At 40.8% G+C, this 17,758-nt stretch overlaps 1 protein-coding gene across 1 annotated transcript in view; it reads right to left on the reverse strand.

Annotated features, from left to right (window-relative positions):
- The window catches only part of sdc2 (syndecan 2), a 36,536-nt gene extending 18,991 nt beyond the window's left edge, over positions 1 to 17,545 (reverse strand). The window contains exon 1 of the mRNA XM_027148485.2: positions 17,347 to 17,545. Coding sequence (XP_027004286.1) covers positions 17,347 to 17,406 — 60 coding nt within the window. The 5' untranslated portion in view covers positions 17,407 to 17,545. The remainder of the gene's footprint in view (positions 1 to 17,346) is intronic.
- Positions 17,546 to 17,758: the final 213 nt, after the last annotated feature.

Raw genomic sequence — 17,758 nt, forward strand, 5'->3', positions numbered from 1 at the left:
TATGAAATGTGGCTAGAAATGTACACAAGAGCCTTTATTATATCTAGCAAATTGATCCGTCAGGCTGCCATAGAAAAGCAAATGCGAGCGCACATATCCTATCTTCGACACATTCCCCAAAGTGCTCCAGGAACCCCCAGCTTTGCTCGTGAGGATGAATGAACTCTTTCAGACTGCAGTGTGTCTGGAATTTCCTCCAGTGCTCTCTAAACACAGGTGGCACATGAGGAAGAAGTCAGCAGGAAGCTCATCCTTACAGCATATGTAATCGCCCTGAACAGCACACGGACCAGCAGGCAATGCAGCTGGTTATGTATTTTCACTGCAAATGCTACATAAGGCTCTGGGCACTGGGAAAGTTCTGGGGGGGAAAAAAGAATGGTTTATGGTTTAAAGCCAAAGCGGTTAAAAGATTACAATCGGTTCATTTCTTAGATAATGACTGAGTACATTCCAAATAGAATGAAGTAAACCCAAGAGTTATAATGTGAAAGGAAGCTTGTCTGAATCGAATGTGCCAGCTGGGATTTTTTTATATGTCACAGCGATACAGACAGACGGTGTTAGTAAATAGTTTACGACAGACTCGGAATTGATGGCCTCGACAGCATGCGGGGAAGGCATCGACAGTGGCGACGATGTACACAGGGAGATAACCGTAGACACACTGTCACCGAGGTTCTTACAAAAAGACCTTCACATTATTCACTCTAAACAGGCAACACTTCCTTCAGCCTGCCCTGATGTAGTCAGATAGGCGAGGTATCAGTCGGGATGAGGTCAGGGCTTTACACTCCACAGCACTCCCCTCAGGTTCTCTCCTCATGGGATGCTGATGTATAAATTAGTTGCCAGTTCAAAGTTTAATTTAATCCAGATTTCTGCTATTGCCCGAGTGCCTGTGGCATGTTTTATCCAGTATCTGCCCTGGCCTTTTTTCCCCACTCTATGACAGGAAACACTTCTTAAGTGTCAGCTCATTAACCTCCCTGTGGTCGGAGGGGGCAGGCCATGAAAGAGTCTTAACCGGGCAAGGGGGCAAAGGCCAACAGACAACAATGCCACAATGGCCTTTTCAGAAAATTAAAAGAGAGCCTAGATCTGCTTCAGGCGGTTTCTTAAACATGCCCAGGACCCCCCAGGGTAGTGTGAGAACCACAGAAACAGACACCACCCTCAAGTCTCCAAATTTCTCTACAGTTACTTTTTAAAGTCTTTGCACCGACATGACGTATGATACACCGACATTAGCACATGATGGCTGTACCTCATTTGGAGCTGTAATTGGGCCTAGAGACAACAGTTTAGGCTAAACTGTTCCATATCCATGAGTCACAGTGCAATCCTTACAGAGATGGAACTAAATGCGTGTCTTCCATTAAGAGGATTTGGCCTCTAAGGGGTCAGAAGGCTGTGGTATTTGGTGGGGGTTGGTCGTTCGCACAGGAAAGCAGAAAAAAAAAACTTGATGCCAAGAAAAAAAGGAGTAAGATGAGTAGATGAAAGAAAGTATAGAAATCAAATGAAGACAATAAGAGGATAAAAACGACAATGGAGTTTTCACATAACTGATTTAAGAGGCTGGAGAGTAGCCATTAACCTCCAGGACCAGAGAAATAAAACACGTAGAAGATGGCTGTCTAAACTGGCTTTGCTGTCAGAAGCGAAGGAACACTTTTGTGTTCCCGGGGCAGGTAGGAGAATCGCAAAATAATAGTATAAAGGAGGTATGCAGGCCGCGGGCTAAAGCACCAGGTGGTGATTTGTGATCTCATTATGTAGGGCTTATCCGCAATCTGCAGCGGCACTGAAAGATTTTCAGTTTGTGCACCTAAAGCACCGGGCTAACACCAACGAACAGCGTTAGCCTGTAATATCTCTTCCACGAATGGAAGGCATTATATCTCAGTCTTCATGGCATCGAAGCTTAGAATAGTCTGTGGTTAGACCTCAAAAATGGAGGATTTCAGCATAAAGATGGGTTGTACATTTAGAAATGTGAAATGACTGCTACCCTTGAGAAAGGAACTGTTGCAACACAGCACCAGACACAGCTGGACTCCTGCAGGCCTGTAACCCTTTCACACAGAGGCACGGCTACACCGAGGATTAGCAGTCTGGGAAATAAGTAGGGGCATTGTGGCACAAGTTAGAGATTAGTCGCATTTCCTGGGGTTCGCCGGCCGAATCAGGACATGAACACATGGAGGACCGAGCAACACCACGGAGGTCGTCACTCAATTTACTTGTCTGCGGAGTGCATTCAAAGCGTGCGGCCATAACTTAAATTCATTTTTTATGTTATGTAAATAATTCCAGGAAACGGAAATAGGTCACGTACCCAAAGCTCGCCTGTGCTGTAAATATTTCATGATGAAAAAAGCATGTCGGAGAACGTGCCTCTTCCTAACAGGCCACTGAAGCTGTGTTGGAGGACAGAAAGCACCTACACCGAGAGGACGGACATCTTGCTAAAGCGTACAAACAGCCCGCTTCATCCCTCGTCACATGCGAGATAAAGATCGTTCATTAAATGTTCGTGTTCAAAACCGCTTTCAAAAGTCTCGCTAACCTCACGCGGCGTTTCGTTTTCCTCCCCGCTGTAATTATGAACAAAACCGCACAGTTCACAGGGTTATAAGTTTCATTTCCACAATCCCAGAAACTGTCGTTTAATTGCACCTGGAGAACCTGGAGAGAAACCGGTGAAGCGTGTGCAGAATTCATACAAGAGGATTCAGACTTGTCCTGGGAATCGCTGAAATCCGGTCTTCCATAATAAACAAATGGCCTGCCGTGATTAGTCGCGTTCTTTTGTTCAGCAAACAAATACAAACTTTTGATGTGCGTCAGGCTCGAGTCAGGGAATGAGGAGTGTTTAGTGTGACTGTTTTGCAGTCCCGAACGTTATTACTGTGTGTCTGGATTTATTATAACGCAGTTCACGAAGCTATTAACAAATCAGTGCAAACGGTAAAGGCACTGATTTTCCTACTGTATAAAATAATCCAAATTATTTTACAATTTAGGTTTAACGTTTGACATTTAGGGGAATACAGAAAAATCAACAGAATAAAATTATATTGAAAACAAAGTAATAATGTATGAATAACAAGCTAGAAATAACATTTTCTACATAAAAAAATAACAAAAAAAGGCTTTTTCTTCATGTAGAGGAAAGGTGATGCATCATGCCCTTACTTCACCTCAAACACAAACATCGACTCCTACCTACGTTATTAAAAAAAAAAAGAGAAAAAAAAAAGGAAAGAAAAATATTGTTCCAAATTCCTTAGCAATGAGGAATAGTGCTGAGCTCTCGACAGCGCACATTTTTACATAACATTTTAATTGGAGTGTGGTTTGTGTAAGGCAGTTCTCACCATTACACCACCCTCCTTCACCTCCATCTGTAATAATAAAGCGGTGCTTTTACGGTGGAAATACTGCATGCTTCCTAAGTCGCCGTCACAGTAAAGAATAAGACACGGTGAACTGCAGGGTAAATTTAAGAACTGTAGCGGCGTCAAACGCTTGCTGTCGTTCCAAACGTTTATGAAACTCTCCCCTGTTTAAAAGCGAATATTCTTTCTGACCCGCTGCATAACACACAACACTCATTTGTACCAGCTAGAGCTAGGCGATGTAATGCCGATGAATATCTGGTCTTCTTAAAAACGTTCATAGCTCCAGTTGTGTTCGACTTCATGGAGATTTCGGACATTCAGTGAGAAGAAGACAAGCCTATGAGGATCCTGAGGTATGTTCCAGCTCCAGTTGGATTAGACTTCATGAGGATTTCAGACATTTAAAGAGAAGACACTAACTCCATGCGGTCTTTGAGCACAACAACCTCCTGATCGTTACACGACTGTAAGAATGCATGACTGTAGAATGAGGATATTATTCATAATAACACTCTTTGGTGTTTATAACAGGTTATAATCACATCCTCCAGTGTCACCCAAATGAGGATGAGGTTCACTTCGTCTCTGGTTCCTCTCAAGGTTTCTTTCTCTTTCATCTAAGGGAGTTTTTCCTCGTCACGGTCGCCTCGGTCACCTCAGGCTTGTTCATTAGGGATGAATACAGTACAAACACATTTAAATAAAACCCATTGATTTATATATCTAAAATACATATATATATAAAATATATATACATATAAACACTCCTAGTAATTATTGTCTCTTTGGGATATGGAACATTGTCAAATTTGCATATGAGAGTAAAAAAGGGAAACAAAAAGATCATCTGCGGATGACACGACCCCGTTCGGGGCCTGATAGCTCCTGCTCCGGATGACAGACCGCACGCCGTGCTCAAAGAGCAGCCTTGAAAGGAGTCTGTCATTTGTATCTGCATAAAAGAAAACACATTTGTGCCTCTCTAATGCTTCTCAATCCCCCACTGTCTTTTAAACGAAGCAAAACCCAGGCCTGCTGGAGTTTACAGCACGGAGATGAGTGTTAACACAGTGCATTAGCTCCGATTAACTCCTGCTCTCAGAGCTGTCGCATTAATGCGCCTGAGCACGTTGAAAAAAGAAAAGAAAAAAAAAAGAAAAAGAAAAATAATGCACCGGGGCATTAGATGCTGTTTGACCTGCCGTTATTAAAGATCAACAAAATCTCCCCTGCTGTCCAGTCTTCTGGGAGCAATTCCCGTCACTGTCTCGACCCTTTTTTATGTGAAATGTACCCTCTCGCAGCTTGATTAGGTAGTCACAGTTTAAATGCATTGGACATGGTGTCTGCCACCAGCGCTCACGGAATCGATGCTTCACAGCGGCCGACGAGACGGACTTCTCGCTACTTTAGCTTCTGCTAAAGAGAAAATTGGTTTTTCGAGGAACTAGACATGAGCTCCACTTTATGCCACTGTGTGTTTTACAAAACATTTACAGAGACGATCTGTATGCTTCCTTGAGAAACCTCGGAGAAACTAAAGCCGCAGGGATCTTTATTTACTCTCCTCAGGGAACACAAGACTGCACCAATTCTGTTCCTAATGATCACAGGTTTGAAGGATGAAATAAATCTTCAGCTTGGAAAACGCAGCAAGTATACAACAACTGGAACACGCGTCCAAACTGGCTTTTAACTAAACTGCTACGAGCAATATAGCCAGACCATAAAGCTGGGACGAATGGAAATAACATTAATGTGCATTCTTCTGCACCGCAAAGCACAGTAGAGATTTCTATAAGGCGTGTTTGAGTGATAATAAAGAGCGCTCATGATTGTGAGTGATTGCAGATGTGCTAAATGTAGCGTAGCGCCTTCCGCAGCCATTTAAAGCACACAAAGGGAAAGTTCGCTGACCATGTTGCGACACGTCTGTGCGTATGACGTTTAAAAAATACTGCGTGTTTAAATAAATCGCTGGGCCATTTATAATTATGGGGAATCGGCTTAATGCTTTAGCGAGCCCGTGACAAAGCCGGCAAAGAAACCGTTTGGGGTGTTACGTCGACAGAATGGTGTCGGAGTCTAATTAAACGTACGCTGGAATCAATCCAGATTTAAGACGCGTCATCGCTCGAATACATTTACTTACACTGAACACAGACCGTTTACAGGGCTTTACTCTCTCCACACCTCCTAACTACTGCTTTCTACAAACATAATCCGTTAGAGGAGATTTCCGTTTGTTGTGTTATGGCATGTCTTGAGTTAAAAGCAAAAGGAAATGAGAGAAGCTTGTACAGGATGTTTTTCTCACATGTTCAGTGACTGGGATCTGATCTAAAGATCTTACTCTCCATCCCAGGTGTCGTTGTCTAGCGGACCGCGGTCTGGATTAGCGGGTTTCACAAATTGTTTCAGGGGATCTAACAACACTATTTAAATATACTGCAGCAGAATCAGTATTTTAACAACTTCAGTTTCATTTATTTTCTTTCACATGAAGCTTCCTGCTTCTTTTCACATCTGCTGCTCATGCTGCCTCACAGGGCAGTGTAACAGTCTGAGGAAAGCGCCATCCTTCCCCTTCCCCTTGTACGATAACACAGACACCTATGATTGGTTAATGCCGCTGTGAATGATAGGAATGAGAGTACGTCGTCCTTCCCACACAGATAACATTATGCTCTCTTGGCTGTCGATGGCTGTCGTAGAGACTCGCGATCTCCAAACGAAAAAGAGAACTGTTTTCTGTTGCGCCGTTCGGCCATTTAACAAAAGTGTCCTTTTATTTACCCTCTCGAAATAAGGGGAGTAAGGACAACGCAATGTGACAAAAACAGCGTGTTTAAAGTTGTCTGGACAGAAGTGTGCATTTATTCTCCACTTCAAGCTCAAACTTCAAGCTGAAACCTAGAGCCACATCAGACATGGGATTTGTTCTGAGTTTGTGGCTCTTGTTCACATGGTCACAAAGCTTTGTCATGAACTAATCACTAATAGTTTAGATAGCAATAAAAGGTGACTGGGGTCTTTAGAAAGTCTTGTTAGTTGCAACTTTATGGAAATTTTACTTTATGGAGCTTCACATTCACTTTTATCGAAAAACCTCGGCTCTAAAGATTTCGATTGAAAATGTATTCAAGAGTACGTCAAAGCAAAAACTTAACTGGACAAAATCCAGATACTGAAGTGTGGAACCATGAAGTGAACAAACTGCAGATTGTGTAGAAATAAATACATTTTTGAATTACAAATGTCTAACAAAAATACAATACGAAAAAAAAAACCTTAAGGCTTTCACGCAGCTTTGACTCCTAAATCTTATAATAACAAGCCATTAAAAAAAATACTTGACAGAGTTCTGATAACTATCCGTAGTCGTGGACTTTCTTCCTACTTTCTGCTTGAACTGTTTGCGAGGTATGCAAAAAAAACTTTATCTGCATGTAGCAACTGCTTCCAGCTTTCAGGGAAAAACCAGTGGAAAAAAAAACAGCCGCTAGAAAACAAATGCACATACGTCCCGCAGATGTCTCTGCTGCTGATATATACAAGGTTAACATCAGGAGAATAGAGCTAGACAAATTTCTCCTCCCCACCACCACCTCATCATTCTTTCCATCTGTGGGGGAAGAAAAAATGGGAGAAAGAATAATGTCAGTGTTCAAGGGAGCAACTATAGCCAGAGTAATAATAGCACTGCGGGGAGAGAGACGCAGTCGGGGCTGGAACTGTGTGGCTGATGGCAAAACAAGAGTCCGTTCACGGTCCCGAGAGCCTGGCCTGCTGAGGCCATTAAGGACCACGTGAAGACACAAAGTGAGCCAAGAGACCGAGCTCTATGGGGATGACCGATTTCAGAGTGCACGCACCTAAAAGGCAGTTATAACAGGATATAAAGGAGAGGAAAAAGACTACATCAGCTTTAATGATGCTCATAAATGAACGCAAATATTTGCTCTTTGCAATAGTTCAGTACTATGCATCGATGGTTCTTCCCATCCTCTTCTTGCTCTCCGTATGATTTCCTCCCATCCTCCTCCCATCCTCCTCCCATCCTCCTCCTCTCATCCTCCTCTCATCCTCCTCCTCTCATCCTCCTCCTCCCATCCTCCTCCCATCCTCCTCCCATCCTCCTCCCATCCTCCTCCCATCCTCCTCCCATCCTCCTCCCATCCTCCGCTCACTGAGAAGTTCAGAGTGAAGGGATTTGTTTAAAGGCTCCGGCATCTCAACTCATAACCCATATTAGCTTGGACGCTCTGTACTAATTACTTACCACTTCTTGTAGTTAAATGAGCTGAAGTGAAGTTTTCCAGAAATCTCTCCACTAGGACTGCAGGGAAGTTACACACCTGTCCTTTAAATAAATAAATAAAGCAGCAGCACTTACACTGGTCAAAAAAAGAAATAAAATCATCTGTACTCTGTAAAAGTGCCCCAAACACCCATTTCACATGGACTGAAATTAGGGATCATTATCTGTTACAAATAAAGAAATCCTGTTCTCGTTTGCCGCAAACATGATTTCCCGTTAAGGACTTGAACACACTATGGTGTGCTATTATAGGAACGTAATTGTCCAAAATCAATTCAATTACATCTGTGCAAAGTCTGTGCTACTTAGTTCTTATCATTTACATTGCTTTAAACATAAATAAAAAATACCCCACCACCACCACCCAATTTGCCACGTTACCAAAGCTACAGCTTTACGGCTGAGACCCACATTATACACGTTTCTATAAACATCACATATCCCTGTGTTCTGCTGTTACAGGAGATGCATGAACGACTTCCGACCGATCAGAATCTAAACACTGTGGTGTAAATAAGCACTGTAGTGTTTTTTTTCCCTTTCAGACAATGATTCCACTCAACAAACAACAGTAACTCAAACACAAAAGACCAGAACAGAATCTCTCACTTAAAGTGTTTAGTTTTTGGAGTGCACTAGTCTGAGCACAAGCTTTTGCCCACAGCCAAGAGCTTGTGAATTGTCCAGAGTGTCTGAAGGATGAGAAATCAGTGTGAATGCCTCACTTTAGTGTCTTTGTCTCCAACACACGGCCCAGAAAACAGCGAACCTGACCCCAAGAGAGAAAAAGCAAACAATAAAACAAAAATAAAACTGATACAATGCAAATGTGTGTTTGGCTGTAAACAAAACAATCAAACTCATCTGCTATTCTGATGCTTCCTGTAGCAAGTCCACATCACTCTCGCTAATCTAAGCTGCTAAATGAGCTCCGCTCAGCCGTGACACATCTGCAACACGGTGAAATGAGCGAGTAAGACAAAACAATTAACAGTTCACTCAGCCGCCTTAGGAAATGGCATAATGTTCGGTTATTAGAGGTCTGTCTCCGACAGCAAGGTAGTCATGCCCTTGCATATATCTCCATTCTGAAAGCAATAGTGTGACCTCTCTTCCTGAAAAATCTCCTTGTACAATATGGAGGATTACAAATCTGTCATGTGGATCGGGAAGCACAGCATTACCGTACCGAACCCGAGGCTACCCGTGCTGCGGTTCCCGCCAATGGGGAAAGTACAGCAACTCAGGAAGTATAGTAAGGGGGGTGTCTAAGTCGTGGCCTAGAGTCTGACTCGTAACCCGAAGGTTGTGGGTTCGAGTCTCGGGCCGGCCACGACTGAGGTGCCCTTGAGCATAAATGGCTGCCCACTGCTCTGGGTGTGTGTTCACGGTGTGTGTGTGTGTTCACTGCTGTGTGTGTGCACTTTGGATGGGTCAAATGCAGAGAACGAATTCTGAGTATGGGTCACCGTACGTATCCGTATGTCACGTATGTCACGTTACTTAACCACAATATAGGAAGTATGTTTCCACAACATACATGTATCATGAGTGACAGAGGAATGATACAATCGCTCGATACCAACAAGTGAGTCAGAAACCAGTCCAACGCTGAGGAGAGTCAGCAAACAAACACACTCAGCTTCAGACCTCAGCAAACGTGCACAGTGTGAAAACCGACTACGATACAGCAGATTCGTTTTGGACTGAATTCCACTTCGCAGCCCCAAAAGGAAACTTTCAAACTTTTTCCACAAACGAGAACATTGGAGCTGAACGAGCTGCTAATTAATGATGCAACAAAATGGAAATTCATGGCAAAAAAATTCAATTAAAGACACAAAGGGAAAGAAATAAACCTATTTTTTATTCATCCGCTTTTATTTGTAGCGCTGCATCAATTATATGAATTTAGTGTGCATCTTGTTTATGCCCTTGGATGAATAATCAGGTAATGAATAAAAAAAAAAATTGAAATAAAAAAAAAAGTGTGCATATTCATGGCTATCAGCATACATTGCTCAAGCAGCAACACAATGAAACTCGGTCAAATTGCAATTACTGCAGTTTTTTTTTTGTTTTGTTTTTTTTTCCATTTTGCGGTCATTAAATATTGTGAAAGTTTGTGGTATTATGAATAAAAAGGCAACGCTGAAAATGGTTGCTAGCAGTGTTTACCTGCACAAACCATCACCGACATGTTTAAAGAAGACAAACGAATTTGAACAGAATGAAATTCAAAAATCCTACGTTTTGCATCAAATAAACTTTTTTGGTTTTGTTTGTAAGTCATGTTTAGTCGACTGAAGCTTTTCCTTATTTTACTTATTTTAAGCTTGATTGAGTATCCATAATAAAACAAAAGCTCCTTCTTTTGTCAGCAGGCAAAAAGGAAAGAGGTAGAAACAAAAGCATCTCCTGTGATCAGTACAGATCTGCCTGCTTTCCAGACAGGCTACTTTAATTGCAATGTCAACACCGTGCCAGCATAGAGAATCAATGCGCTACGCCAGCTTTCACTGAAATTGATGCAGCTTTTCACAGCTACAGGGCACGGTGACTGAGACTGCAATCAATGGCAGGATGCAGAACAAACCAGCATGCCAGTGAAGCATGGAATTACACTGAGACTGGTGCCCGTCCAAACCTGGACAAGATTCGAGGCTGTAAAGCCCTATTCGGACGGGATTACTGTAGTTTTACAGTGGGTCGTTAGAGAGATTTCAGTTTCACAGACGTACTTTGTGATTTTAATCCCGTCCGAATCTGCCATGTCTGTCTTTTTCTCACACGACCTGTGTAAAAATCCCAGAGCAAATGACCTACTGTTTTTCAGCAAACTCGGCGCTCCTCTGAGAAATCTAATCCAGTCTGAATGCGAATGTCTGTGATTGCCGAAAATGTTTTTTCAAAAACGCGTTTTCTTGTCTGTTTTGGTCAACGTGAACTACCGTATTAACCCTAGTGCACCGGTATTCAAGTTTGCTACCCTGTGAAGAAATAAAAAAATGAAATCAACAAGAAGAGCCAAATCATGTAAATTCTTAAGACTGGCTTCTGTAATATCAGTTTCAGGTAAGAGTACTTTCATTTCTATAGTCAATTACATAACGTGAAAATTATATAAAAAACATATTTATTCCAGTGGGTTTATATAAAGTTCTATATAAAACCATATGATGTTAAACATTTTTTATTGATCGGTCATATGACCATACGCAATCCACGCATCCTGGTCATGTGGTCTTATGCAACGCCCACATGTAAAACACAGACACTCCTACCTCCGTAATAAACACAGAGACGTTAGTCCCGTCCGAATCCATACATGAAATGACAGACGTCGGCTGAAAAAAATTCTAACTCAAACGTCGTTTGGAAAACTAGTCCCGTCCGAATAGGGTTTAAGTGTCAGAAATACAAACCTAAATTCCTGAATTACGTAACAGACCACCGTGCGTTAAGAGGACATTAGATAGACTTGTTTCAAAAAGTACGGCTCTTTAATCCGAAACGCTTAACAGATATTTCTAATGGCTGACTGCCATTATTAGTGATCTCATGCAAAATAATGAGCCATTAAAAACACAAGGCTGGCAAACTAAGCCAAAACGACACAACAGCTTATACTACAGAAGCACCAAGTTAATGAGATAGATAATTCAACTTTTAACATGTACTGGACCATAAAATGGCAATCTTTAAAATCTATACACACACTTTACTTTCTTACCTTCTTTCTTTTCCACATCTGCTCATGGTATTGGATTATCTGATAGAGCATGTCAAATACTTTCTTCATAGACGACAATGAATTACGGTGTCGTAAGACTACGGCATAGAAACACGAACGACTCGCCGTGTAAAGGATTCATGAGCTTTCGTTTCATTGGTGCGCTAGCTGAATGTAAACTCGGAGTACGTTTAGACTTCCCTGAGCTATAACACAGCGTGAAGGTGAATTTCTTTAAACTGGAGCAAGCCAAAACCTTTTATCCCAGAGCCAATCCCAGGAATTCTGGATATGTGAAGAGATATGCTGAATGTAATACAGCCAAACCACCTAGGGTAGAAGATGGGAAGAAACCAGAGAACCCATAGGAAAGGCACACACATGAGGAGAACACATCAGGCAGTAACCCGAGCTCAGGCTCGAACCCGTGAGCTGTGTGGCAGCCACACTATCCTCTGCACTGCTGCATTCCACCAAGCATTAATCTCAGTACAAAGATCACAAAAAATCAATGTGTTAAATGTTAATTCATTCTTTTCATCATTTTTTTCATGCAAACATTTTCAACTTGTCTTTTGTTTGTTGACAATATTAAAATTAACCATAGGCCCAGACTTGGGACTTCCATGGGACTTTCACACCGGTTTAGTCTGAGACAGCACATGGTCATTTGAAAGCTGTCCCGAGGTCCAAGAAGCACAACCTCTGTACTGAACCTGAGACTACCTGTAGGAAGTGGTGTGAGGTCAGTTGCACAGGAACTGTGATTTGATTCCTGTAGCGTGAAAGCAACTCGTACTCAGGTAGGAAAAAGAAGATGTGAGACACCTTACTGCACATAATAGCACCAAAATGTGGAAGTAGTAGTTCAGTGGTTAATGTGCTAGACTACTGATCAGAAGGTCATGAGTTCAAATAAAAGATCCACCAAAAAGCTGCCTCAGCTGGGCCCCTGAGCAAGGCCCTTAACTTTCAATTGTTCAGCTGTATGAATGAGATAAATTTAATCTGCTATGGACAAGGGTGTCTTCCAAATGTCGTTCATGTGAAATAATAAAAAAGAAAGTCTGCAAGCAGACCAACGCCGTGAGGATGGCAGCATTGCAGCCGAATTCCAGAAATACCCAATAAACGTTAAACTTTTAAGTCTTTACTCTCCGAGTGTAAAAGCTGTGTTTTGCCACGCTGACACCGAGGGACGTCTCACAGTTTGCAAAAAGCACTGGTATTACATAGCCTGAGCATTTTTTTTGACACTGTGAATCAAATCCTTTCACAGAATAAGTGACTAATACCCAAACTGTCTGTGTAAACAAACAGCCAGTGTAGAAAGCTTTTAGACCGGTCTAGTCCAAAGACACCAAAATAATGGAGCACATCAAGATACCATTAGATACAACACACAATAGCATGAGACATTTGTCTCTCTGGCATCACCTGACACTTCTATTTTTTCCTGTTGTCAATCCTACATGACTACAACAGCCATTACATGGTTTATGTTTGTTTCATGGGTGGCGTTGGCCTTTCAGTTCAGTCCTCTGGAAGTGGAAAGAAAACTGCTTTCGGTAAAACGTTTCAAATCTTTGCAATGAGAAGCACATCCAGTAAATTTTGAGACGTTTGGTTGGAACGGTTATGAATCTTTCATACACCTTAGAATCCATTCCGATGCTGTCAGCAGTCATATCATCACTAAAGACGAGTGAGTCGGTTCCACTGGCAGCTGTACATAACCATGTCATCATGTTGCACAGAGGTGGTGTTATGGTGCTCTTTTGTTTTTTTTTCTTCTCTTTACGACTCTTCTTCTGGAACAGCCTCATCTTGAGATCCATACCGATTTCTAAGATTTTATGAGTGTAATTCAGGAATTTATTATTATCTAGCTAGCTAAATAAGGACGACGTGAATCAAGCTCACCAACAGACATCCAACTCTCGACCAAACCGAGCGTTGCTGAATGCTTGATTCTGATTAGTCAGAAGTAAAACAACATATTCTGATACCATAAAATCTTTAGGACTCATTCTCGCATGCACTGACAAGAATATCTATAATAATAAACAGGACAGAACTAACAGCAGCCAAACTGTAAGACACCAATACAGGGAAATCTTCAGGACTTAACCCTTGTATGTTGTTCGTATGTTTGTTACTCAGCCAGTGTTCATGGGTCTGCTGCTTTTTAATTCAACACAATCAAAAATGTGATGTTAAAATACTCTACGGATGTTTATTTCACCACAATTACAAGCAGTATAAACAGCATATTGCATCACATTTTTTAATGAAAGTGCTACTCATTTTTTTGTTGTTTTTTAATAAAATGTAATAAAAAAAAAGAAAATCAAATTTAATCAAGTTATGAGTGGGGAAAAAAAATCAACAAATTTACAAGGAAGCAAAGTTTTTCAAAAACTTTTTTCCCACAGACCCGAACAACATACAAGGTTTATGTACATGTGATCTACATTTTAATGTCTAACTAACAACAAGTAGAAAAAAAGCTGAAGGAACGAGTGTTTGCAGCTGTCATAACCCAAGTGCTGATGGGAACTATCTAGTTATACGGATGTTACACAACATCAAACGTGTCGACGTATGCCAAACAACAAATAGACAAAACTAGGAAATTTCTTGATTTAATTAATACACCATTGTAATTTACTGTAGTATAAAAGGAATAAAGTGCTGTTGCTTATATTCCTCAAACAGTATGCGTGGGTGTGTTTTAATCCTTACTTATCCAGGGAAAATAAAATGCACCTAATGTTAAATGTTAAAACGACAACCCAGTGTAAGATAAGATGTGTCGTTGTAACGACTGAAAACTTCAACCACGGTTCAGTTACCGCCTGCTCTTCCATCGTGTGCCTGCGAGCCTTGTTAATACATGTGTGTTTTTAAATTTCATTTTCATTTAACATCACTTAAATAAATGGTGGAATTAGTAATAAAGGGCACATGGAACGTCTGCCATGTAACTCGTATGCATGCCTACAGGGTCGAAAGCTTAAACGCTCAACTCAAATGGTGCAATTACTGTAGTGCAGCTGGTCTACTTGCCATCGGGGCTGACTGCTTTTCTAAAGCCAACAGATCCTTTTAAAATGATTCAATCTTATTTTGTCATGAAGCTGTCAAACAATGCAAAGATGTCTGCGATCAGTATGGTCTGAATGTGTAAAAGGAAATCAATCCAGTCCGGTAAAAATGAACAAAAGACATTAAACGATAGAAGTGGAGCTTAAAAGCAGTTACAAGGCAAAGACACAGAAAGCAAATCAGGCAGAAATGGAAAGATTTTTTTTTTTAACCACTGCAACTAGACTAAAAGTTTAGTTTTCGTAGACTTAATGTTAAATATTATCTAGTTAGTAATGTGCCCTACAGTTTAACCGCACTGAGGCAAGGTCTTCTTTAACGTTGCTTAAATTTAAAAGTTATTTTAATCCTTGTGCTTATGAACACTGTACACATGCCTTGCCATGTGAAGACACTGTGCCTGAAGAGCATGATAGAATAGATTCCCAAAAGCATGTCAGGACAATTCATGCATGTAGTGTGATGAGAAAATAGACTAATGTAATTATTCTGTTATTGAAATGTTTCATACACCGTCTAGTACTTTTTAATACTAGTTTCTAAAAGTACACAAAGTGAATTTCTCACATTTCCAACCTTCTATCCGTGAGCAAAAATCTCTGCAGCTCTGAACGAATGCCGAACATTCGGTCATAAAATATACAGCATTATTCAGTAGACATCGTACAGGAATTGTGTTAAGCTCAAAATAAGCTCATAGCTAACTGGATGATGAGTGAATGCATGTCAACAAATGTATGTGCATGACGATGAAAAGAGATGATGTTGAAATTCCTTCCTGCCCAACAAGATAATTATACAGACGTATATATTTAACAGACAATTATATAATATTGTAATTAATGAGAGCAATACACAGTAATGTTGAGATGATAATCTATACCTGTCTAGCTGTGGGTTCAAATGTTTCAACTGGGTTTATTTGACACTTTGTGACAATGCATTTATTTCTACTTATCCTTCTATATAAGGGAAATAGCATGTCTATACAACCCTTTCAGAATGGCAGGTTTTTCTGATGTAAAAAAATAATAATAATAATAATAATAAAACCATGTCAAAAATCGTGTCAAAACTTTTTTCATGTTCAATGTAAAATTACAACATAGAAAAACAATCATAAATATTGATAGGGAAAAATAAATATATAATAATAATAATAATAATAATAATAATAATAATAATAATAATAACTTTGTACATCTTTTGATTTTATTATACTTTTTCTTATTCGCCATGGTACGTCTTCATGTCATAATATTTTACTACTCTTTCTAGATTCATCACGTTGTTAAGTCGCCCAAAAGAGTTTGTGTTGGATTTGGGGCCCAGCTCTGGCTAAGTCGTTCGGAAACACTGATCTGTTGGTGTATCAATTCCTTTGTTGATTTGGATGTTTGCTTTGGGTCATGATCATGCTGAAAGGTGAAATTCCTTTTTGTCTTCAGCTTACTAACAGACACCTGAAGATTCTGTCTAGCCATCCAACTATTTGGCCTAGATGTGAAGAATATGAGAGATCGTTGTCACATGCAGAGAGTAATCAGTACGTGTCAGGACTTCCTGCAGCTCCTTTAGTGCCGCTCTGACCCTCTTGGCAGCTTCCCTGGTAAGTCTTTGTCTTGTTCTTTTAAAACATTGGAGAGTTGTTCTTGGTGATGTCACTGTGGTACTCCAAATTTGGAAAATTCATTTATACTTCTCAAGTCCTTTCAACAGCTCAGATCCCATGCATGCTTTTCAATCTCCATGGACCATCCATGAAACCAAGAAGATCCCCAAACAGCTGGTCTTTACTTGGGGTTAATCAGAATCACTTTATGATAACAGCTGTATTTTAATTAATTTTGGACGTGAAATAGAATGTGATTGTCTTGAGAATGAACACAGCTATATCCCCATAATCCCAGTTTCCCATTTTAAAGTTTACATTGAGGGTAAGAAATTTCTGATTAGAATTTATGTTACATAACAAAAACCTACGGCAGTATTATGTACACACACACACACACACACACACACACACACACACACACACACGTATCATTATCTACCCATTTGCAATAGATTGATCAGGTTACATTAACACAAACACATACATACACATACACACATACATATACACACTCATACATATACACACTCATACATATACACACTCATACATATACACACTCATACATATACACACTCATACATACACACATACATATACATACACACATACATATACATACACACATACATACACACACACACACAGCCAAGTCTGGGGAAGGTTTATTAGTTACAGATTAACATTATTAATCAGTATTTGCTGGACTTTTGATAAACAGGAACCCAAATCAAAATCGTCCACTCGTGAAGCAAAGCCTGTGCAAATCAGCTGTGAAAACACACCGCAGGTTAAAGCGAGAAGACGATCTGTTTTGGATTAACACTTATTATAGTAATCAATGTAAACATTCCCTTTTCATTGTAACCTTTAAATGCGGCTTTGAAAGGCGCTGTGCAACATGTTGCCTCTCGTGTGAACTTTACACGGAGTTGCGGTGTTTAGAAGCTCAGGCTCTGCAGTCACTTTGGCTTCATAAAGCTCGTGTTCATTTTGCTGGAATAAATATCACAGCTTCCTCAAAGCAACTCTGGAGGAACTAACCTTAATGTTGTAAAGGTCTGGGTTTGTTGTGGAGCACAACATGGAAGGAAGGAGCAAGATTGCTTCGGAACAGTTTTTCACCACTTAACAAGAAAGCAAAAAGAAAGAAGAAACTCACCCTTTCTCCGGAAAGAAAGACCGTCAAGCAGAGGGTCAGTATCATCCAAAGGTTCCTCATAATTCCCCGGACAAGCGCGAGGCTTCCTGCAGCAAAGCGAACAAATCTCTTCTACTGAGTAACTCAGTGCGTGCGTCTCTCTCTCTCTCTCTCTCTCTCTCTCTCTCTCTCGCTCTCTCTCTCTCTCTCTCCCTCAACCTTCGCCTCTCTCTCTCTCTCTCTCTCCCCTCCCTCTCTCTCTCTCTCTCTCTCTCTCTCTCTCTCTCTCTTCTCTCTACCTCTCAACCTTCGCCTCTCTCCCCCCTCCCTCTCTCTCTCTTCTCTCTACCTCTCAACCTTCGCCTCTCTCTCTCTCCTTCTCCCTCCCTCCCTCCCTCCCTCAGGAGCTCGGTCCCACAGGATACGTGTTGCT

Source organism: Tachysurus fulvidraco, chromosome 24 (genome assembly GCF_022655615.1).
Source record: "Tachysurus fulvidraco isolate hzauxx_2018 chromosome 24, HZAU_PFXX_2.0, whole genome shotgun sequence".
Classification (NCBI taxonomy): domain Eukaryota; kingdom Metazoa; phylum Chordata; class Actinopteri; order Siluriformes; family Bagridae; genus Tachysurus; species Tachysurus fulvidraco.